We start from the raw sequence: 24,292 nt of genomic DNA on the forward strand, positions 1-24,292 counted from the left end.
AGGCGGTCACTTACCACCTCTTCCTCTGTCTTTTTTGGCAGAAGGGACTGAGTAATAAAGGAAATACCATGGCAGTAAAAGTAGGGCGTGGGGGAGAACAAGATGAATTGAGGGGACGGAAAAGGAGAGGGAAGGGGGTTTCATTTTCAAAGAACCATGGAGCATGGAACACACACACTTTTGTGAAGGTTAGAAAGTAGACCCAGAAACCTAGTTGCAGTTGTCGAACACCCCAGGGGTGCCCGGAGTGACTTTGTCGTAGTGCGGCCAGCGCCGTCCAATGGAACTTTCTGCAGTGATAGAGGTGTTGTGTGTCAGTGCCGTCCAACGCGGTCGCCACTAGCCGCGTGCAGCTATGGAGCACTTGAAGTATGGCTGGTGGGACTGAGCAACTGAATTTTAAATTTTATTTAATTGTAATTTACATTTAAATAACTCCATGTGGCCGGTGGCTCCCCTCTTGCTTGGATGGCTCAGGGTAGACACAGGAATGCTTACTTGTGGAGAACTTAAAAAATAAGATGACTTTGAAGATACGGTTGACATATTTGTTTGGTCCTTTTTATTTCAAGTGGAGACATACCCATATGTCAGAAAACAGACAGCCTGGGCATCGAACCTAGTAACGCAGGAGGAGGAAAAGCTTGATGTCTTTGATTTATCGAGTTAGGGTGTTAGAGTTACAAATGGAGCTGTTTGCGGTGGAGGGTGGGGGGAGGATGGACGGAGAAGTTCAGTGTTCTTTTTCCTAGGCATATTTATTGCTGGTGTGCTTGGGTGAATGGGTGAGGGTGGGCGGCAAGGAAGCAACCATTGATTATCCCCAAGGCTGTCATCCACTTGATGGACAGGGATAATTAGTGGCTTAGGCAAGCCCCAATCAGAGAATAAAAGCCCAGGGACGGTATTTATGATGGATGGGCTTACCCGGTGCCTTTCATCTCAGGATCTTAGGAGCCCTTCATCTTGCAGGATGGGGTGGGGAAGGGTGGTTTTGGGGACAAAGCTGTGACAGGCATTCACAGGCCCTGTCCATCATCCTGCACACCCACTTCTGGAAGTGCAGTGGGTTCCTGCCTCACCCTTGAGGAAGCAGGGAGTCCAGAGACGCTCTGGCTGAGGTCAGAAGGTGCCGGCTCCTCTCCAAGCTGCTTTGCTCTTCTTTTCCCTGGAGTCAGAGCTTATCAGGGGTGTGCCTAGGAGAAGAAGGGGAGGGATACTGTTGGCTGCATTCCTCATGCTCACCCTGCTGAGGTTCCCGCACACCTGGGGAGGGGACATGGTGGCAGGGGTGGCTGCAGCACCAGGAGATTGAAGAGCCCCTTCTAGACTGGCTCTGCTGATCTCCTGGTGCAGGAAGATCAGGCTCCGTGTTCACAGAAAACCCAAAGATAAGATAAAATTTACCCCACAGTCATACCGTAAATGACAGCAACTGTGACCATTTCAGTGTGTTTCTACCAGGCCTTTTTCTACACAAAGGGTGTTTCTTTGTTTTGTGTTTCATGTTTTCTTTTTCACATGGTGGCATTATCGTTCCCCCGGGCTGTCTGCAGTTGTAATCAGGTGTTGTGTGTTCAAGGCCCCCTTGGCCCCCTCCCCACTTTGTCTGGGCTCCTACAGGACCCGCAGATAAAGCAGGAGGCTGCCCTGAACTCTGTTCATCTGGCCGTTTGCACTTCCCAGAGTCAGGGAACGCTGGGACTGCCATGTCAGACAGCTCTGGCATCGCACTTCAGCCTGGACCACTTCGCTACAACCTCTCTGGGCCTCAGTTTCCTCAGCTGTAAATAATAGCAGCACCTGCCTCCCAGGGCTGTTGTGTCATGTAATGACAGTGCCTGTGGGCCAGCCGCGACACTCAGACTGAGCAAATCAGAACCTGCATGTTTACACACTCCCCAGGTGATGATATGTAAATTAAAGTTTGAGAAAGGCCAATATATACACCTGGCACCTAGCAACTCTTTAGAAAGTGGTCATGCTTAATGACAACGATGATGATAGCGATGCTTATCAGGGTGGAAAAGGATGCTTGGGAAGTTATCTGGCCAGTCATAAACCCTATGGCTTGAATTCTCAGCCATAGCCACCGTGAGCCAGCCTCTGTCTAGCACCTCTGGGGCAGAAGAAAGGCCTCTGAGCTCTATAGCCTGTGCCTTGCTTATTCCTGTTTTGTTCCTGACTAAACCGAATTCTTCCTCCTCTTGGGAGTCCTGCCCAGCCCTCTGGCTCCTCTCACGTTGCCCTTTCTCTGGTGGCCACAGTACGTGGCCCCTCTGTGCCTTGTGTGGCAGTGTGGTGTCTGATTCCCTCAGCTGTCCCTCTGGGTTCTGCTGTCACAGTGGGGCTGGGCTGGGAGAGGCGGTTGCTGCATTATTTATGGAGTGCTGTTAGCTAGCCTCGTGGATGAGTTACACACAGTTTATTCTTCTGCACCATGGGTGGGATGCCATCCGGGGCCTCTGTTTAATACAAAACAAAACAAAGCCAAACAGAACTGCAAGCCAGAGTGGCTGTTGGCTGACTCCTGGGCCCTGTGTTAGGCGAATGGTCTGCCCAGGCCTTCTGGGCCTGGGGAAAGGGGAGGAAGGAGGAGGAAGATGAGGAGAGGGACTCAGGTGGCGGTGGGGAGCCAACTGGCAGATTTGTTTAGGTGGCCACCAAACTCTTGAGGAATCGAAGGGGATTTAGAGGCCTTTTCCCTAAAAGGTAAGAAAATGACATCATCATTCTCCTCTCTCCGAAAGGGACCAGGCTGCCGCCAATGATGTGACCCATCAGCCAGGTTCTCCTGTCATCGGGCTGGTTTGGAATTTATGTCACTCGACATCTGAATGAAGGCCACCCTGCTCTGCCCTGCTGTCCCATTTGTGGGTCAGCTCTGGGCCTTGCCCTGACGGCTGCCCTTGACCCCCTTGGCCACTTCCTGTGTCTCCCCAGTGTAAACACACCACTCTAGTGTCCCCTGGAGAGAGCCAGCCATGTCCAGTGCCTCCCTGGCCTTGTGCCTCTTACTGGAAGTGCTTTTCCTTCCTCCCCCATTTCTCTGTCCTTGTCCCTCAGGCTCATAGATGGCCGATGATATGATGATGTGATAAATGGAGGGAGTGGGCGCAGCTAACTTGGAAGGGTAGGTGGGAAGTTGGGGGCTTGTCAGAGAATGTTCTGGAAGAGGTGACAAGTGAGCTGGGTAGTGAGGACTGAGTAGGAGTTTTCAAGATTGCTGAATCCCCCTGGATATTTGAAGAGAAGACAGCCATCGGGGTGGTGTGTGTGGGGAGTGTGAGTTAGCTCTGTCTTCAGGGAGCCCAATCTCTCACTGTTGGCAGGGGGACTGTCACGCAGTTTGATTAAGGAAGTCCTCTGTTTGCTTATAAACAAACTGGCTTTCTCCTCCTGTGTCTTTAACAGGGGCCTTTTCCTTTCTGTCAGAACCTGGTGTGATCTGAGTTCTATGTCCAACACACTGCCAAGGGCTCCGGAAAACTCCCTACCCTCCTCTCCAAAGAAGTTCAAGCGATTCCCGGTCTTCTCCCTTTGCCTTGTGACTTTGGACTTGGCAGAGCCCGGGTGCTTGGTGGGAGTTTTGTTTTCTTTGATTTTGGTCTGTCTGGAAAGTTGTGCAGCCTTTGTGTGCTCTCTCTGGTGGACTCCACAGTGGGGTCTGTGTTGAAGCGTTTTCATAGCTCTGGGAGAGTATTCCTCGGGATTTCCTCAGATATGAATAGAGCACAGCCAGCGACCTCAGGAGGAAGCTTTCTGGGCCTCCTTGGTGGGTGGGTACAGGTTAGAAAATCAAACTATATGGGCATTGCTTTCTAAAAGGGTTCCAGTGTCTTGGTTTGCAGGTTTCTTTTGAAACTTGAGTATGGTCACTTTCACACAGTCTTGTAGTCAAAAATCCAAGGCTGTTTCTTTGTTGCCGTTTAATCTTTCTACGGTTTCCTTCTCCCTCCTTTCTTACTTCCTCCAAGCGTTTGAATTTTTGTAGTAAAACTGCTTTCAGGTGGGTAGAAACTTCTTTTTTTTTTTTTTTTCCTTGAAAGAAACTTAAAAAAATCTGGAGCAACCCAACGTCACCTTGCTTTTAAATTTTATTAATAATAACATTTACACATTCTTTTTTCATTTCTCTACAAGGAGATTTTTGTCTTATGTTCTTAGAAGTTGATTTTTTTCCCCTTTTTTTAGAATCCATTAAATTATATATTGCCTAAAACAGGTGGGGCTGACACTTTTTGATAGACTGTCAAATATCATTAAGTCAGGAGAGAGCTGATTTGGGCGGCCTTCCCATGGCGGAGTGGGTGTTCGTAGGTGGGGAGCTATGTGCTGTACCCCTTGACTAGAGAGGGGACCGTTCATTTGTTGCTAATTTGGTAAAAACCGAAATGAGGTTCCAAGTGTGGGCAGATAAGTGGGTTTTTTAAAGTAGTTTGAGCAGTTGTCGATTTAAGGCACATTCATCTTGGGATTGAGTACTCTACCCGACCGTTTGCCTAGGAGTGGCAGACACGTCGTCTGATACTGTGCACCCAGCTGCCTCCGTCTGTTGCTGCTTTAACCGTGGTTAACTAATAGGGAGGTGCAGAATGCGTCCCACATTGGCTGGATCCACACCTGGGACTAAGAATGAGAGAGTCCAGCTCAGAGAGACAGTCTGACTTAGAGAGTTTTTAACCTCTCTCCCACAAACATCCTCATAGCAAATGTTTATTGAGCACTTACTGCGTGCCAGGTACACCCAGCACTTTTTATGTGTGACCTCATGTATTCCTCGCACCAGCTCTGTGAAATAGTGACTTATCCCCATCCAGGGCTCAAATGACTTGCCCAGTGTCACATAGCAAATGGGAGAGCTAAGACTCAGTCCAGGAGATTGGATTCTTAAATTTGTGTTCCTTATTCCTTTCCTACATTCTTTCAATGTCCGGTAATTGTTAGTGTTAGTTAAGGGTGATGGAATTATTTGTTTTTATTATTATCATTATGAAGAAATGGGGCCTTAGAGTATGCCTGTAAAGGTGAGTATGCCTCACCTTTTCCTTAAGCACTATTATTTATCATCTCAGGGGCCTTCTCCAGGGCTCCCTGGATGGCAGTGGTTGCTGTTTGGGAGAGGCTCTGGCCTTCCTGTCCTTCTCCCTTGTGTAGCTGAGAGATGATGGCACCTTTGCTAGAAGTAGGTGGGCAGTGTTTGCAAATATGCTCAGGCTTCTCAAAGCTCTTTTCCTCATGTCTCATGGCTCAGAAAGAGAAGGAATGGCTAGATGAGGCCGTTATTGGCCAGTCGAACCTTTGTGTCCTTAAGGATGCCAACTGTTGTCCCTGTGGACAGAGATCTGGAGTGGCCAGCCAGAGGACTCTGATCTTGACCCTTATCTCTTTAATTACTTGAATGTAGATGTAGGAAGGGTGTTCATATCTGGACTTGATAAGATAATGGTGAGTATACTGGGTGGCCATGATTAGGATTCCCCCGTGATGTCTTGATGGGCCTGCATTGGTAGCCTGAGCTCTTGTAAGATTTCATGTCAGTTAACATACAATTCTGCTCTTGGGTTGAAGAAACCCCCAGGGTACAAACCCAGGACGGAGGCCATGTGGTGACAAGACCTGTGCATGGGTGTTGGTTGACAACAGGTCAGGTGTAGCTGCCAAAGGGCCTGTGCCAGGAGCCAGACAGGATCCCTGCTCTGGTGCAGCTAGGGATCCCATGGGAGCACATTGCTGCTTAGAGGAGTAAATCCAGAGCCCTGTGCTTGGGCCAAGCAGGTCTCAAATGCCCAAATGCAGAACTGATGGATGTGATCTAGCAGCATGTGTGAAACAGACGCTAGGGTTTGGGTGGATTGTAAATTCATGGTGCTGTTGTAGCCAGAACCTCTAATTTGATCTTAAATTTTTTTGTGCAATGACTTTATTGTTTTCATTAAAATGATACATGACCCTTATAAAAAGAAAATACAAAACTCTAGCCATAGAGGAAAGTACAAAGAAGAAAGCCATACATTGGGCCAGATCTTAGCTCCCAGCAATAACGCATTTTAATATTTGTTAGACAATTTTCCAGATATCTCTATGTAGATTTTCAGACAGAACTGATAGCTAGAGAAATACATAAAGAGGCAATTTTGTAACAAGGTGTTCCTTATTATGCATGCTATGCAAGATATTTAAAAAATAAAAAACATTTAATTTACTTTCATTTAACAGAAAATGAAACGGAAGTAATACTGAAGAAACTGCTGAGCTTCAGATAACTGTTTCTATAACGAAAGAAATGGGTTTCTCAGATGTGCCTCTAAGGCGGTGGTTCTTAACTGGGGGTGATTTTGCCCCCCAGGGGACTTCTGGCAATGTCTGGAGACATTTTTGGTCGTCCCAACTAGAGGACAGGGGTATTGGTGTCTAGTGAATGGAGGGCAGGGATGCTGCTAAACATCCTATGACGTGCAGGACAGCCCCCCACAACAAAGAATTATCTGGCTTCAAATGTCAGTAGTGCTGAGGTTGAGAAACTGCTCTAAGGGTAAGGAAAAAAAGATGATTAAAACCATTAGAAAGGTGAAATCGTTTTGTTTTATCTTGGTTGCAGTTTTAGACCATTTTGATTGGGCATTTGTAAGGAAAGATGAGATGATTAACCTCATTATAGTTTCTCCTTCCTGTCCTTAACAACAAAATCAAGATGTGACTTGTGTTATTTTTACCTTGTCAAAGTTTATGACATTTACACTCTATCCTGCAATTGTAAGTCCTGGGTGTTTAGTCTTAGTTTTCTATTTAAATGATCAGGGCCAAACACCGCTTCCCTACCCATGGTTTGTTTCCCTCTTTCTGGATTGATTTTGAGTCCCCTCTTGGCTGGTGGGCTATTCGATCTTAATATAAATTTGACATGTGCGGGAAGGGAGGTGTCAGCCGCCACTCTGCTTTGCCCTGGTCGGACTCGCACCTGTAGTTTTGAGCTCACGTCTGAGCGCCATACTTAGAAGGACAGAGAGACGTGATGGAGTGTCTCTGGGACGCTATCGGGGTGAGAAACAGTCCTGTGGAGAAATGGGATTGAACATGGGATTTGGTTTTGAAAAGACATTCATGCGAAAGCAGAATTACTGGTCTTAACTCTGAGGGCTCCCAGAAGGTTAGAACTAGAGCTGCCTGAACATCAAGGACAGGGTGGCCGATAGAGGCTGCCTTGGGAGGGTGGTGAGATCCCTGTTAGCTGACGTGTGCTGGGGAACCACCGGTTGCCATATTGTCTCTAGATGGTGGGTTTAAACTATCAGCTGAGTGGCTGTTTTAGGTGACTTTCCAACCTTGAGATTCTGATATTCTAATAATGCTTCCCCGTAGCTACCTGCTCATGGGGAGGAGCCTCAGTCACTCTGGTTTCTTCCTTCCTGCTCTTTGGGACAAGGGCGAGAACAGCCAGGGCCATGTTGAGGAGCAAGTGCTTCAGGATAGAGTCTTAAATGTTCTGCACAGCTTAAATTTGGATCAGCCATTGACTGACTCAAAAGTGTATGTGTGAAGATTCTGCCCAACTAGTTCCAGTCGGTGTCCATAGTATTTACAAGATTACAGGGACTGAGCACATTCTAAACCCATTCTGAGACGATACATGTATATACAATTTGGGCAACATATCACAGACACTGCCAAGGAAGAGAACATACAGATTGTTCCCTGCATAATTGGAATTGGATGTTCTGTTAATGTCGTAATCAGATGTCTATCACAGTGTGACTTACTGATGGCTTTGATTTGTTGTAGGGGAGCTATCCAGTTTGGGAAGATTTCATAAACAAAGCCGGAAAGCTGCAGTCCCAGCTTCGGTAAGTAGAAGCACATGTCCTACAGGAAAAAGGCAATGTCCTTAGATGGAGTGTGAAGGAACAAGATACAGATTGGGATTAATTTTGGATGTGTTACAGATAGAGAAGCATGGCGTGGGTTCTGATGGGAGCTTTACCACTTACTGGCCAGATTCTCCTGGTTCCTCATTCCCATGTGTAAACTTGGACCCATATCTGCTTTGCCTCCTTCCACAAGAGTTTTGAGAGTCAAATGAGGTACTGTAGGTTACAATGGGCAGTATTTATGTGGAGCTCACTATGTGCCAGGCATTTGTTAACTTGTTTAAGTCTCACAACCCCGCAAGGTAAGTACAGATATGATCTCCATTTTGCTGATGAAGAAACTAAGGCACAGATAACTTAAATAACTTATCCATAGTCATATTGCTAGTACATGGCAGAGCAGGGATTTGAGCGTATAGATGGTCTGGCTCCATAGTCCCTGTTCTCCTCCTTCCTGCTTATGGCCTCTCTGCATAAAGAGTTTTAAAATCTAGTGTTGATTATTGTGTAATTCCATTTACATGAAATGTCTAGACAAAGCATATCTACAGATATAGATGTAGATTAGTGGTGGCTTGGGGATAGGGATAGAACAGGAGATTGACTACAAGTGGGTAAGAGAGATCTTTCTGGAGTTTTGGAAATGTTCTAAAATTGCATTGTAGCGATGGTTTCACAACTCTAAATTTACTAAAAATTGTTGAATCCTACCCTGAAGAAGGTGAATTTTATGGTATGTAAATTATGCCTCAATAAAGCTGTTCAAACAAACAAGATCTGGTGCTGATCCACCCTAAGGGGCTATTTTGCCTAGGCATGTGCTTGTTCATGTTTCACTTGATATGAAATAGAAAACATGTCAACATCTTGTTAGAACTATACCCTTGTAAATCAGTATAGAGAAGGGATACGATTGTACTTCGTGGTGCTCTGTGAAGGATGGGACATTTAAAAAAGTATAATGATGATTCCCTGCACAGCATCTGGGGGATGACATTCGTTGGTTTGGATGGATGAGGAGGGTTCGGAGGGCAGAACATGAAGGTGTTTTCTAGGATAAAGGGCCACATGTGTTGAAGGGTGAGCGAGGGATGATGGTGTGTTCTTGGGCCTTTGCCCATGGACAGCAGGTTACTGCCCAGAGCTTTAGCCACAGGACTGGAGGTTCCATGGCTCACCTGTAGATTAGTTGAGAAGGACGGGAAGAGTAGATCCTTTTCCCCTGTTCATTCCTTCAGCTTTTGGGCCTGGGATTTCCAGAGCTGTGAACGGGCCTCCAGATGGACAGTGGACTCTGGAATACAGTGGCTTTTCCAGTTGTCAAGCCCTTTCCTGTTTCCCTGCGTAGGAACCTGTGATTACTTTCTGCTAGATCAGATCCAGCCTCCTGTGCTTAGAATCCAAGGCTTTTCATTTGAGGCCTTCACCAGCCTCACCTTGAGCCTCACCTTGCGCAGCTCCATCTCCTCCCCCTCCCTCTCTGCCACCCTTACCATTTATTTCAGGTGGCTTCCTCTCTGCCCTGTAGGAGGTCTCCTGTGGGAATACAGGAAAACATTTACATACATCCCCCCCCCTCCGCTTTTCCTTATTTGGCCTCATTTAATTGTCTGGCCAGCTTTCAGCTTAGGCCAAGAAAATGCTTCTCTTCCCCTTTGACCAGTGAGGACACGGAAGCTTAAAGTAATGAACTGATTAGCCGTCTGAAACATATAAAGTAAAACTTATCTTATTCCTGCTCCTACAAGGCACAGTTTATATTATTAAACAATATTTAGCCCTGAGGGCAGGGACCATTTCTTTTATTATTTTGTCAAATTTCTAACATAGAGCTGAGAGCACTGTAGGGGCCTCATGCACATGGTTTAATTTTCTGTGTAAAGAAAGAATGAAGTTTAGATTGCAGAAGAGGCATCCAGTCTCGGTGCATTTAAGCAGAATCACTCCTTTGTGCTGCCGGTGGTTGCATGTTTGCTCTGCCCCATCCTTTGAGGGCCAAGATGTCTTGTGACTGCATCAGACAGTGAAATATGACGGTCATTTAAAAGCCCTTAACTCCTCAAAATTGACCATCGTCCTAATTTCCAGTGGAGCGCTGGTGACTGCGTAATATGCAAGGCACCTCTACAGCTGGCTCATTAAATTTGGATGGTTGGCATTGAGTTGGATGAGAATAAATCCAGCCGCTGTGTCAGATATTAACTGTAAATCAGAATGACCTATTTATAAATTCCAGGGTGTTTGATAAAGCTAACTTTTCCAGGGTTTGCACTAGATGTCATCTTTTTAAAAAATATGGTTCAAAGTGGTTTTTGTGTGTGTGTGTGTGTGTGTGTGTTTATGTCATTATTTTAAAAAAAAATTAGGGTAGAATGTTTTCTTGCTCTCCTGGAAAATATCAGCCCTCATTTTGAAGTTTGGCTCTAAGGGACTGTCACCCGGGTTCTCCCGGGGACCACTCCCTGCACCTTCCAGGAACCTTTTGTTTCATAGCCACTGTTGCTTATATTTAAAGGCCATTTCTTTCCTTTTCCCCCATTTTGAACTCTTCCCTTTCTAGTCCTTTTTGTTATTCTTCCTTCAGCAACTTTGCATTCTTGGGGATTGCTCAGTAAAGACTGGACTCATGTAAGAAATACTTGAAAATTAGCATCCAGCTGTGAGTTCATTTGTGAAGTGTTCACATGCTAGTTCTGGGCTTGTTTGTGTGGCTTCCACGCACCTGGCTTGGCGTGTTGACTGCTCTCCACTAAGTGGTATCTCAGGCCACGACTCCGGGAACCAGGAGACCGCAGAGTGCTCAGGGCATCTTATAGTGCTCAGGAAGATGTTGAGAATTCAAAACAATTTCTAGGCACTAAAATGAGTAGAGTAACTTCTCCCATTCTCAGCTTTTAGGAATTCAGAAGATACAGTTGAAATAGAATCCCAAGGTTAAAAAAATAGTATCTCAGTTTCATTATAATTAGGATTTAGGCAGAAAAGTCACACTGCCAGGATCTTGTCTTGTGTTGGGTCTAGCGTGGGCCTGTGAGTCATGACGCTGGGGTGCTGGTCCCAGCTCTGGTCTCAACTAGGGATCTTGAAAGTCACTTTGTGTTTGTGGTCTCAGTTTTCCTGTTCCTAAAATGAATTTGAACTACATTATCTCTCTCCGGGATTCCTTCGCCCAGTTCTCTATCCTGTACTACTTATATTTTCTATGTTTTTTCTTTTAGGTAGAAACACCTGTCTTTTCCACCATTGCAAAATTTTGCCTGATGATAATTTTATACAGTCAGGTGAAATGGAATGGGAAGGTCTACTAGCATTTAACGATTAGCACCAGATGAGCTGGACACTATTAGGGTACAGTGCCTGGAAAAAAGTGGGTCCATCAAGCCGGTGGTTATTCATATCCAGTGGAGTTGTTTCTCCTGGAAAGTTACATTCACTCCTTAGCAGAGGTTTTAGCTTTTGAGCTGAAATGAATTTGCTAGTGTGAGGCATTCCTCATGCTTTTGTTATCTGTTTGCATTTCAGGACAACAGTAGTAGCAGCAGCTGCCTTCTTGGATGCCTTTCAGAAAGTGGCTGACATGGCCACCAACACACGTGGTAAGCAGATGGAGGCTGCTTCCAGCATTAGCTGAATTCAGCATGTGGGCTCTTCCCCTTGGGTGGCTGCACAAGAAGATATAGCTTAACTTATCAGAGCTTAGCTGACTCATGTTTTTCATTTTTTTTTTTAAACTCTGTGGGCTTCCACATATTAAAAGTTGCAACTAGTTTTCCAGATAGTAAAGCACATGTGAAGAAGAATGAAAAATAAAGAGAAGGAACCACTGTTTTTACCTGAGGTGGCTTGATGTGTTTTTTGATCACTTTAATGACGTGCTGATTATAGAACCTTGAGCTATGCCTTTAGTTGCAACTTGTTTTTCTCCCCCCTCATGGGGGTTGTCCTGTGGTTTTTCTTGTTCCCTTGTGGAAAAAGAAGCAGTGGGGATGATTGGGTAGACCATTTTTCTGTGTTTCCATAAAACAAGGAATGCTTTTATAATGAGTATCCCATTGCATTGTATCTATTTGTGTCTCTTACATTTGACTGCAAACCCCTTGAGCCAGAGTCTATGACTTATTCATGTCTGAACCCCCAAAACATAGAGCCTACAACATAGTAGGTATTTAAAATATATTTATTAAATCAATAAACAAAGAGAAATCTTTTGGAAAAATTTTATGTTTGCAGTGAATACTGAATCATACAAAGGATATTCATAACAAGTGAAAGGTATAAGAAGAAAATACCCCTGTATGCACCACCATCTTTATGAAATACAATGTTAGCAGTAAAGGAGAGATCCCCTTTTCAAAGAGGGAGATATTTCTTTTTCATTCCAATGCAGCGACTCTCTCCTGCCTCTTACTTTGTCTTACCTGTCTGGGTCTCCTATGTTGCACTGGCAGCTACGTGCCTGTTCTCTTCAGTGTCATGGTAACGTTGGAATATTTGGGTGTTGAGGGCAAGTATTGGGGGATTGTTTCCAGTCTCATGAAAGTTTAGTTTCTCAGAAGCACATGAAGGGTACCTCCAATGGGTTTGAGTAGGTACCCATTTACCTACAGGTGTGTAATTAAATATTTGCATGAATTTGCAATGAGGACACTACTCATTCATTTAACAAACTCAAACTCCTTTTATTTCAGGCACTGTCATGGGACCACAAAAATCACTACTTTACTCTCCTTGTCCTGGAGGAGCTTTCAATTGAATGGGGAAAATGAGATGTGTAAATAAGGAATTTCAGTGTAGAAATAATATGTTTGGTATGATAATAATGGTAGAACAGAGTGCTAGGGGATTATAGAAAAGTGAGCAATTAACTCAGCTTGGAAAGTTGGGGAGGTTTTCCCAGGGGAGGTATTATTTCTCCTCATTTCCAAGATGCCAGTGGTGTTTCAAAAGGTTCCCTGGGAGAGTTTGACTGAGACAGCAGAGCCATGGTCTCCATCCAGTTTGTTAGTGTGATGTGGATCTTAACCGGTATCTTTTTCAAAGCCCTTTTAAAAAATTATTATGGTAGCTTTAGTGTGTCTGTTATAGAAACTTAAGAAAATACAACCATAAAGAAGAACGTCACATGCAATTAGTGTTTACCACTGTTAATAGTATTGGGTCTGTTTTATTATATTTTCTTCTACTTCGGCACTCTGGAACTGGCCTTGTCAGCCATATTGATACCTCTCTGTAATAGCCATTAGAATGTCTCTTTTTTTAAAGCTGCTCTACTGTTCTAAAAAACTTCGGTATCTGATGTTGCATGTTTGAGGCTCTGCGATTCCTAATGTTTTTATATTTTGATTGTTTAATTATGAGATGGATCCTACTGGGTGGACTAGGAAGGGATCCCCTGATTGTCCATAATTTCCTGTAGTGGGAACCTGGGATTTTGAAGACGCTCCTCCCCAGAGTGGCTCTTGGTGGGACACTGGAGCTGCCTGGAAATTGTCCTGGTTTGAAGGGAGGAAAAATGGCAGTTATTTGTGGGGGGAAAATCCCAGAAAAGTCTCTCTGTTCTGGTGATAGGGGTGGAGTAGGAGTTTGACATATTTTTAAGCTATTGGATTTCAAGTCATTTTTAGTGATGCTAGAATACTTTTCTGTTTAGAATCTATATGTATTAATACCTTCATTGAGTGTGTGCATGTGAGTCCTCATATGACCGAAAAAGTATATAGTTGATAGAAAGAAGGTGTATTTTCTGGAGACACTAAGAGAAACTTGAATGCATTTCTTGTATGTCAGTAAGTATCCAAAGAGATTTTTATTAACTTAATTCTTAAAAATTTAAAAATATAGAATATACTCTTTAGTTTAAAAAACTCAAATAATAAAGTATATAAAGTAAAATCTACCCTTAGCCTATCCAGAGATTGGGTTTAGTGTCATTTATAGATTTATTAATGTTTGCATATATAAACAAATACCTCTGAGAAGAAAAAAACTGGTTGTAGAATAAGTGGAATGACCTGTGGAATAAAATACATCTGTGTGATCTTTTTGAGAAGGTAACACCTAAAAAACAATGTTCCTGTGCTTTTATTCCATAGTATATTATAATTGTCTTTCCACTTAAGCACCTATAGATCTACCTTGTCCTTTCTAGCGGCCAAATGGAATTTCACTGTCTGGATATAGCACAAGTTAATCATTATTCTGTTGATATTTGGGTTATCTTCAGGTATTTGCTCTTGCAAGCTATGTTGTAGTTAATGTCCAGGTATACATCCTTCTGGAGTTTTATGAGTGATCTATTTTTAATGGTGTATGGATTATCAAGGAAATGATGAATCTGTAGAAAGTGCTTCAAGCTGTTGTGGTCAGCAGCAAATAGGTTTGAACTTAAGTTCAGTATGGGCTGTAACTCTAATAGAGTTTGCAGTTTAATGTCTACCCGCTGCAGAAAAAGTATCTTTAGTTCACTCTCTGGCTTAGAGCCTTTAGATGCATTTTTTAAAGACCCTCTTGCTGGAAGTGGTAGAAGAGAATTACAGTTATTCTTAAATACATCTCTTTTGGGCAAGCGTCCAGAATTTCAAGCTAGCACGTCTCTGGTTTCCAAAATATTAGCATTTCGTATTGTTTCCGAAAGGAAACAGCTCTGAAAAGTCTTTGTCCTTTTTAGCAAATCTTTTGCGGTAGCCATTAATAAAAGGTACTTAAGAAAAAGTTTTTAAACTAGTCACTATAAAAGCAAAATCAATCTCGTCATTATGTACCTATTGTTAATGTGGAATTAAGTTAGAACTCAATTATTTTGTTCATTGTTTTTTTAAATGAAAGAGTACAAGTGGATATTATAATGTGTATATCGAGGTTAATAATTAAACCGTAATGGAATTTGAGTTTATTAGCATTAGACAGTCCCATATTTTGTTGATTTTATACTCTGGAATAAATACACAATTTGTGTTAAATATGAAAGTACACCTTTTTCTGTGTTATTGGCCACAAGGAATTAGTCTTAGGCATTCAGTATACACAGAACCCTAGACAGTGTGGAGCAGGGTCTCCACTTTTTTTGTGTCCATAATGGGCCAGCACACGGCCAATCATAGATAGGAATTGAGAAGTGTTTGAAATGAGTGGCATGCACTTGTCTGGGTTACTTAAGAAAATAAGGAAAAAAAAAAGGAAATGAAGAAATCAACACTCTATGGGAGAGGTGGCCTGTGTTGTGGACTAGAATTCTTGCACCTGTGAGCCCATGCTCTCACGCATCGGGGACTTGCTTGTGCTTTGCTGAAGGCAGGAGTATTGGGTGGGTGAAACCCTCCCTCTTAGTCAGCTGTGGCCGTTCATGGCCGCTGCAGCATTTGCTTGTGTCAGCAAGGGCCTTTGAAGAACACAGCGCTGTGTGACTTTCATTTTCGTCTGCCTCTGTGTGCCTCTATAATTACTTTTATGGCTTCGGAAAAACTCTCTCAGTGATGTTTAGATGATACACCAAACCCAGAGGAAGAAGTTTAATATTCTAAGAAGGAAGGACTGAATCCCAGGTAGACTAGATCATCTTTATCCCATCTGACAATCGACTAGATCATTTTTAATGTGCAAAATCTTTTATCAATCATTTAAAAAAGTGGGCATGGTTTTATTAATACTATTGAAAATCATGATAGCTAGCCTTTATTGACTGTGTGCCATGGGCCGGGCTCTGTTTTGTGTGGTGTACATATATTTTCCTTTTGTTCCCATAACAGCCTATGTAGTAGGTACTTATGATCTCCATTTTGGGTGATGAAGTTGGGCCAGAGAACTTACCTAAACTGACCAAGGTCACACGGCTGGTAAGTGGTGAAATTGGAGTCTGGCCCAGAGCCTGCATGTTAACCAACCATTAAATTATACATCCTTATGTGAAGAGCTCCTGGATATAATATAAACTTATATTTTGCTTTTGAAATTATTTGATCCTGAATGTATTAAACAAATCTATGTAGCACAAAAAACAATCTATGTAGTTGAAATAACAACAGCAACAAAATGTACATATAGTAGTTGGAGTAGCGACTAGATTGGGACGTTGGATGCCTGGGTTTGACTTCTGGCTTTGCCAGCTGTGTGACCCTGAATAAATAATAATTCACTTCTCTGGGTTTTAATTTCCCCACCTGTAAAAGAGCCTAGGGTCCTAGATGATCACAAGTAACATTTTTTTTTTGCCCTAATATTCTGTGCTTTTTAAATCTTGCTTTGGTCTTCATTAAATGTGAATGAAGTTAAACAGTATAAATTTCTTCTTTTATATTATCTTTAGAGCTTCCAATTTTTGCTCTTGGGACAAAGGGAATGGAAGAAGCCAAGTTAAACAGACAATAACAGAGTCTAAGATTGGAAGGGAAAAGGGGAAACTGCAGATGGGCATCTGGGTTGGTTTGAATTATATAAAAGATCCCACTCAGACTTGGAGTGATGCATGAGGAAGGCAGGTGGAAGCTGGCACTCCTAGGATCACCATGGAAGGCTGGACTGTCAGACTGGAGCTTTAATCAGTGAGCCAGGATCACCAAAGTTGGTGAAGACATTTGCTGCAGGCTTGGTTCGTAAAAATGTCATACATGTTTTTAGTATAGATTTTTGCTAAATGCTACGGTCTCCAGATTGGGCCGCATGCATCATAATCACTAAAGTTCATTTCAAAGTACATATTTCAGGGCCCTGTCTTATACCTATGGAATCAGAATAATTGGATGGTACCAGGGAATCTCCAATTTCGCAAAGCTTCGTAGGAGATTTTGCTCTCCAGGGAGGTCTGTTTGTGCTGTTACGTAAGGCCTCTTGCCATCTCACCATAACCCACCTGCCCAATGACATCTCCCGCCCATGGCCGGCATCTCCACCCACTGTTTCCTGAAACCCTTAAAACCTTTGATCCCTTGCTGCTTGCACATGTGCATTCCAGGACTGGCATGCCCTTTCCACCCCTGCTCCACCCACTTGTATGCTTCGGGATACTGCTTGTCTTTCAAGGGCAGTTTAAGAGTCATATCACCTCTGAAACCTTTGTCTCCCCCCCAGGAAGTAAACTGGGTCCTTGCTCAGGGCCTCCGGGCACGGCTGTTAGAGCATTCGCCTCACTGTGCTGTCACCATCTTCCCCACCAGACTGCAGACACCTCTGGGACAGGAGCTGTGTCGTCTCCTCTCTGAGGAACCCCGGTTCCCAAATGCTAAGCACCTGGCATTTAGCAGTGTGCAGACAATGTCTGCTGAATGGATGGTAGAACACACACAACAGCTCTCACACTCACACCCTCGGTGCATCCTGGTGAGGAAGCCTGTCACCTGTGGGACAGGAGACTGTTGGGATAGGGTCTTGGCCAGGTTCCCCTCGGAGTTCAGAATTTGAATCTTGGTGACCCCTCCCTGAGGTCGAGGCTCTGATGTGGTGTGTGACTTCATGTATCTTTGTTGCTAAAAGAGGGTCCTCGTTCTTCCATGATGAGGTTGCTGTGTGGCAGGGAGCCCCGTCCTGCTCTCTGCTGGGGTGGGGAGGGGAGGGGAGGGGAGGGAGCATCCCTTTGCAGGGTGAAGGTACCGGGAAGCAGTTTCCAAGTTCCAGCCAGACTGCTGTTGTTTGCCCCCAAGTTTTAGTTTAACCAGAGCATTTCGTTGAGACTTCACTAGCTTTTAACTTCTGGATTGACTTTGATGTTCAAGCCCAGAACTCTCTTTCATGTAATTAAGAGTGTTAGGATTTAGTAAACTTCTTTTTTAATTAATACATAATAGATGTACATATTTGGGGGTAAATATATTTTGATACATTCGTGTAATATGTAAAGATCAAATCAGGGTAATTGGGATACTTATCACCTTAAATATTCATCTTATCTTTTTGCTACCTGGCAAACACTAGCCTCAAATTTAAAAAGAAAATTTTTTTAATTAAAAAAAAGTCACTTCTTGCAGGTTTGCATCTGAATATTCTTTGAATATTACCTTAAAGGAATGTGGTCAAATTTGTTCATTTGATTAAAAATGAAAAGGCATAAAACTGCACTCTGCTAACCTATGGCCATAGATCACAAACTGGTTTTGTGTTCTTTTAGACCTGTTCTGCTTCCTTAGTTATTTTTAGTTATTGTCCTTAGGATTTTAATAGGAAAAGAGAAAACTTGTGAGTGAGTGAGAAAGAAGCTCAATTGTAATTTTTAAAAGCTGAACTTATTGGTTCAAAAGATTCAAGGATAGTGTATTAATTTTTCTGATGATCGTTATAGATAGTGTGAGAAAAAAGGATCTATCATAAAGCGTCTCTTGATGCTTATGGAAAATTGGCTGGGCGTAATTTTACCTGGAGTCTGTATATAGCTGTCATTGGGGCACCTGAGCTCTGATTTCCTAGAGCCTGGCACATCTTAGGTATCCAGGAAACAATTGCTGATTTGTTGGAAAATTATCAAGTGAAGTACTTCATAGTTTGCTTGCAGGATGGATGGGCCAGCAGTATTCTCAAATATTTTTTAATATGGATCTAGGCATCCTAGATTGAAGATGACTCAGAAAACTCACTATTAATTTTCATGTTTAGGGTTTTGAACTTGACCTCTTGGTTTTGATTCTTATGAATTATGCTGAAGAGGCCTTAAGAAAATTTTGCCCTGTCAGTAGTTATGCTTTGAAAAGTCTCATTGCTGTATTTGTAGGTGGATATGGGGAGTAAGAATGAAAATATAAAAAATAAGAACATTTGTAGTTGGTTAAAGTGGGGAATTGGCTGGGCAAAGACAAATTACCTTTTCTTCCATATTTCTTGTTTTTTTTTTTTTTTTAAATTTTAATTGTAGCCATTATATCAGGACTTGACCGTCCTTTGTGTATCGTAGTAACACTCAGGCAAACTGGCTTCTTAGTCTAGACCAGAGACCTTCTGTGCAATAGAATTTTCTTTGATGATAGAAATGTTCAGCATCCACCCTGTTCAACATGGTAGCCACTAGCTATTGCCACATGTGGCTGTTGAGCACGTGAAATGTGCCTGGTGTATCTGAGGAACTGAATTTTTAAAAATCTGAATTTGAATTTAAACAGTCACATATAGATAGCTAGTGGCTATTATATTGGAGAGCATAGATCTAGGGTGTATACCTAGTCCTACAAAGAAAGACTCATTCTGCTTTAGCAGTAAAGGTAATATTTTATGACTTATCTGATTTATGTAGTTTTATATCAGAAAGTTTTGTTGAGGGCTTACGAAGTACCTGGGCTCTGGGAATGGGAAGATCAATCAGACGGGGGCCTTGTTTCTGAGGCATTGTTAGTGGGTGGTAGCAGGGTTGGGCAGGCATGTGGGAGTGGGTTAGGTGGAGAAGTACATGTACATGATAATTATAGTTCAAGCAATAAACACCCTCCTTCTTTAAGTATATCTGTTTCATGCATTTTCAATGGACAAAATATTGTTCTTAAGGGAGTGAAAATTTGTTCCTGAGGAGGAGAGGGGGTCTTATTCTCTTTGCATATAAGGCACAGATATGCCCACAGTATATCAACAGACAGTCATACATTTGTAGGATTAAAATTTGGTGGGAAGGTGATGTTTAGGGCAAAAATGTGTCCAAAAAAGGGTGCTTACGGGAGCAGTAATGGGGAGGAGAAGCTTGAGAAAACTGTTTTGTGATGAAGACCTAGCTTTTAACCCATGTCAGCCTTTGACTCGTTGCCTCCTTCAAGGTACCTGTAAGCAATTTTCATGGACCCGAGAAGGGTGGTGGCTGGTAGATTCTTTACCTGAAATAAGGACGTTGGCAAAACGAACCTATATTCTTGAACTCCATAGATTTGTCAAAAAAGTTGCTAATGTTGAACAATAACTGGGTTCAAGGTGTTTTCAGGCCTGGCAACTACCTCATTGTTACATATTCACCGTTTACAAATATTCTTTAACCACAGGTGCACATAAAGAACAACTTTACTGCTGGGTTATGTCATGGCCATTATTGATGGGACTTTATACTATAATTGTTTGAATGCATTTTTTTTTTATTGTTAGGTGAAAGAACTCAAGCACTGGACTTGGGCTTAGCTGATTCTTGGCTAACATGACAGAGAAACAAGTCCTCTCTCCCAGGATGGCTGGTTTCCATGCACAACTGATCTCTGATATGTTTACCACTTTGCTGAGGGCCGTGGTGGGACCCAAACTTAGGATGGATTTAGTGTAGCCTCACTGACTTCCATCAGCCCCTCAAACTACCCAGACTTGATGTGTGTCTACATAAGTGTGTATCTATCTGTATATTTTATAGAGTACCTATTATGATCTCAATCTTATATGAAGTATAAATAAAAAATCTTATAAAAATCGTTGCTACTTATATGCAACATAGCTAAAAACTGTGGTTATTATGTAAACACAGCTTCAAGATGAATTCCCAGCTCCTAAGCCCTTTTATACAGATATTTTGAAGCTATCATTGTCCTAGGTAGAGGTTATGTAAAAAATATAATGCTGTCTTAAGTGGGTTCATAAATGCGCATTCTGCTTTCATCATTTCAATGCTTTTCCACTCTGATATAGCTTGAGTCATTTTAGCTCATTAGCACAATAGGTTTACTCATACACATTCTGCTAAGGATGAAACAACTTTTTATGAATGGCCCATGAATGTAAAGTTTGTCTTACTGTTTTGCATTTTTTAAAGCTCTCGTGTTTTTCATTGTGCGTTCTGTGAAACTCAGAGGTGTTGAGTTCAGGACAGCAGGGCAGCAGGTGTATTTTTAGCATTTTTTACAAATCACATTATAGATAAGGACTAGAAATAAAAATTCGTAGATATATTGAGTGGTTTTATTTTATAAGTTTTAAAAAATAGATTTTAATTTTTTTCCACCTTTTTTTTGGTGGATGGACTTAGAAGGTGGTTGCTTATGAGTTTGATTATTTTGATGGGCAAATATGCACATTCTGGGAGATTTGGAATCATGAATCCAGCATTAATCGCAATAAAATGAATCTCTTTTTTCCAATGCCATTGATCTTTTCTTGATATTAAAACTGATGCCTGACGACAGCTCTGTTCCCTGTTCTACAGTGGCCTTTGATTATTGATCTTTGGTTGGGTAGCAACAGTTGCCAGAGAGGACTGTTCATTATGGTTAACCCGTGTTCCTCCCTGAGTGGGGCTTCGCTTTTAACCGTGTCTTCCTGGAATGACACTTGAAAGAGCGGTCATCGTGTGTTAGCCAGAAAGGATCTCACTGGAATCCAACATTTATAAAAGCATATCCTGGGTCTCTGGAGCAGGATATCGCTGGAATTCTATAATCCTACCACATGGATAGCGAGGGATATCAGAATTCCGCACCCAAGCACGTGTGGATGTATGTCCTCTTAAGGATTGTCTTACCACGCACTAACTGAGAGAAGCATTTGCTCTTGCTGCTTTCTGTGGGGCTTCCCCATTTTGCTTTGGTGTATTTTCCCAGAGGATGCTTGAAATATGATGTGTGCTGTTCTCTGCCTAACCTTGGCAGCCCTCATTGATGCCGGGGAATGACGCGGTGGCGGTGGCGGTGGCAGCAGCGGCAGTGGGGGTGGAAGGTCCAGGCTTGGAGAGGATGTGTGTTTTTATGGGTGACTGAGTCGGTTTGTGTGCAGCGTGGTTATTTGTGTTGTTAGGCAGTTCACATAATGAAGTGGTTTACTCAGCATTTCCCTCTTCCAGCTTTCAGGGCTGCGGTGCATTTTGTACACAAGCAGTGACTACTCGCCCCACTTCTTCCGCCTCCTTTCCATCCTAGTCCTTTCCCTTTGCTTCCCGTAGATTGACTTTTTGTTTTGGCTTCATAACTAATAGCTCACCCCACCCCTTCATAACTAATGCCACACACACAAACACATTGCAATCACTTTTGGTAAAATATTGATTAACATTCATGAAAGAATGCATTATTTTAGCTTAGACAGATGAAGCAAGAAATTCCTTTTTTTTTGGGTAATGCTTTCTTGTGAAAGATCATTTGCCATAGAGCCATGAACTTGGTTTGGTCTGCCCTGCCCATTTCAGATAAAAAATAACCATTTGGAATGTAAATGTGAACTTGAAGGCATTTGACGTGTCAGACCAGTATTTTTCTAGGATGGGTCTGTTCTGCCAGACCCCCATAGATACCTCCTCTCTGCTCCCACTGATAAAGTCCCAGCTTGAAAACACACACAATGTGTGAAAACTATTTAGGACTAAAATTTTCACTTTGTGCATGTGTCCTCTGCTATAGGAAAAGTGTGTTGTCGGGAAATAGCTCAGGGAATAAAGAAAATGCAAAAGGTCTTTTGTCACCAAGAATCTTGCAGTGAGTTCTTCTAATGCATTTTAAAGAAATTTGATTTTTATACACTACTTTTAGAAAGCTTAAAGTGAGAATTACTTGCAGGGTTTTTTTTTTTTAAAGACATAATTCTCTGGTCCTTCCTTTTTAAGAAGGAACAGGGTTTTTTTTTTTCTTATAGCTCACCTAGTATCTAGTGTGACCTTTTCATTTTTTCTGGGGACACTGAGTCTTAGCCAGTGAAGTCACTTGTCTGAGGCCACCCAGCTAGCAAGGGGAAGAGTGGGGACTCTAGCCCTGGGCTTCCTATCTCATTGTTTCCCCCAAAAGCTGCTTAAACTAACCAGTTGTTCACTTTGCCTTCTTAGTTTCATAGTGAGGGTCTTCAAGGAGGAGATGACATGCGGCGTGAAAAACATCTCTGTTCTGTGCTCTCAGTCGATTATTGTTTATAAACCTTTTTGTTTGCTTGTTTGTTCATAAGGAATCCTTGCCCATCTGGTTTTCCAAGCAGTTTTCTGTTTCCATTCTGGCCCTTCCTTTTTCTGTGGAAGATATTTTTGTTTTCTTTTGGATCTTTGAAGGGGTGAGGCTTACATTTTAATCATTCATTATATTTGACATAAGCTTCTTAACTGTGAGAATGACTAGGCTTCAGTTCTCCTGCTTGCCGTAGTAGACATACACGCATACACACCCACATGCATGATTTTTGATTCCCAAATGTTTACAATTGCCATGGAACTCTTATTTCTGGTAAAAGATACTGCTGTGGAAATCTGCAGCATTTCCTGCTGTGTGTGATAGGGCCCAGGGACCCCAGTTACCATGGAAACTAATATTCAGCCACCAGGGTAGTGCGTCCCTTTAGAGCCGCATTTGAGCGCATTTCACAATTCAATACAATGCTGCTGCTTCCTCCCTTTCAAATAAGGAAATGGGAAAACGCTGATGGATTGCAAACAAAATGAAAAAATACTGTTTCTGCTGAGGCAGAAAGAGACCTTTAATATGCACCCTTTTAATGTGACTGTCAGAAGTAGGACAGTACACAGCTTCACAAAGATGGCCAAAGGTATCTGATAAAATTACAAAGGAATTGTGGAGGAGAGGGTGAACATCTTCTTCCTGTGCTGCCAACCCATAGGCTTCTCTGAGAGTGACGGGCGTGCGAGGCTGCCAAGGGCATTCACCGCTGACTCTGATGGAGTCCATTTGGTTTGCCAGAAGGGCTTGATGGCAGACAAAAGACCTTACGCACTCTGCGTGTGCCGGCCATCCTGTATTTCCTGACCCCTCTCTCTCTGAGAGCCTGGGGTAGCTTGCGGATTTCAGCCTTTCGGTTGCCACTTAAGCACGTGATTGCCATCTGTGCTTGTTTAAATGCGGATGCTGATTAGGAGAGTGATACTTCATTTGGATAATACGCTTTAAGCTCAAGTGCAAGATGTGTTGGCTGTACTGGAACTGGGGGAAATGTGAGCCATGCAAATGTGCCACCTGACCTCCGCAGTGGTCCAGGGGCTCCTGCTGGTCACTGGCTACAGGTGAACCTACAGTATGTCTACAGGGAGACGACAGTGACCCTGAGGCCTGGGTTCCCCTTGCAGGTGTACAGGCTCCTGCTTCATGAGACTGAAGGATAGTAAAATTGCCTCCACCCGTATTTAGATGGATGCCTGTTGCTCTGGTGTTTGTTTTTCCAAATGCATTTGATAAATTCAATATTGGGTATATGTGCTATTTGGAGATCTCAGTCCAGCCTTGGCCTTGAGCATTTACTGTGGATCCTCTGCCTGTTGGAGCCCTTAGTTCACCCCACAGCTGCTTTATCTCATGCTGAGAAAGGTAGTAGGAACCCCATTTTGCAAACAAGGAGACTGGCTTGATGACTTGAAAGTGACTTGGTTTAAATGTCATACATCTTTGAAGCAGCAGAGCCTGGAGTGTGTGTCCGGTCTGTGTGACGCTTCAGTCCCACATTCTTTCCCTCTCAGGGATCAGTTGTGGAACCACCCCAGAGCTTAGGGCAAGGTCTCTCAATCTGGGCACTGCTGGCATTTGGGGCTGGATAATTCTTTGTTGTGAGGGGGCTGTGCTGTGCCT

The 24,292-nt window shown here is 42.9% G+C and overlaps 1 protein-coding gene across 13 annotated transcripts in view; it reads left to right on the forward strand.

The window, feature by feature from the left end:
• The window catches only part of MTSS1 (MTSS I-BAR domain containing 1), a 155,210-nt gene that overhangs the window by 14,575 nt on the left and 116,343 nt on the right, over positions 1 to 24,292 (forward strand). For all 13 annotated transcript variants that reach the window (XM_045560512.1, XM_045560508.1, XM_045560499.1 and 10 more), the window contains exons 2-3: positions 7,783 to 7,844; positions 11,391 to 11,464. In XM_045560512.1, coding sequence (XP_045416468.1) covers positions 7,783 to 7,844; positions 11,391 to 11,464 — 136 coding nt within the window. The remainder of the gene's footprint in view (positions 1 to 7,782; positions 7,845 to 11,390; positions 11,465 to 24,292) is intronic.

This window comes from Lemur catta, chromosome 9, assembly GCF_020740605.2.
Source record: "Lemur catta isolate mLemCat1 chromosome 9, mLemCat1.pri, whole genome shotgun sequence".
NCBI classification, from domain to species: domain Eukaryota; kingdom Metazoa; phylum Chordata; class Mammalia; order Primates; family Lemuridae; genus Lemur; species Lemur catta.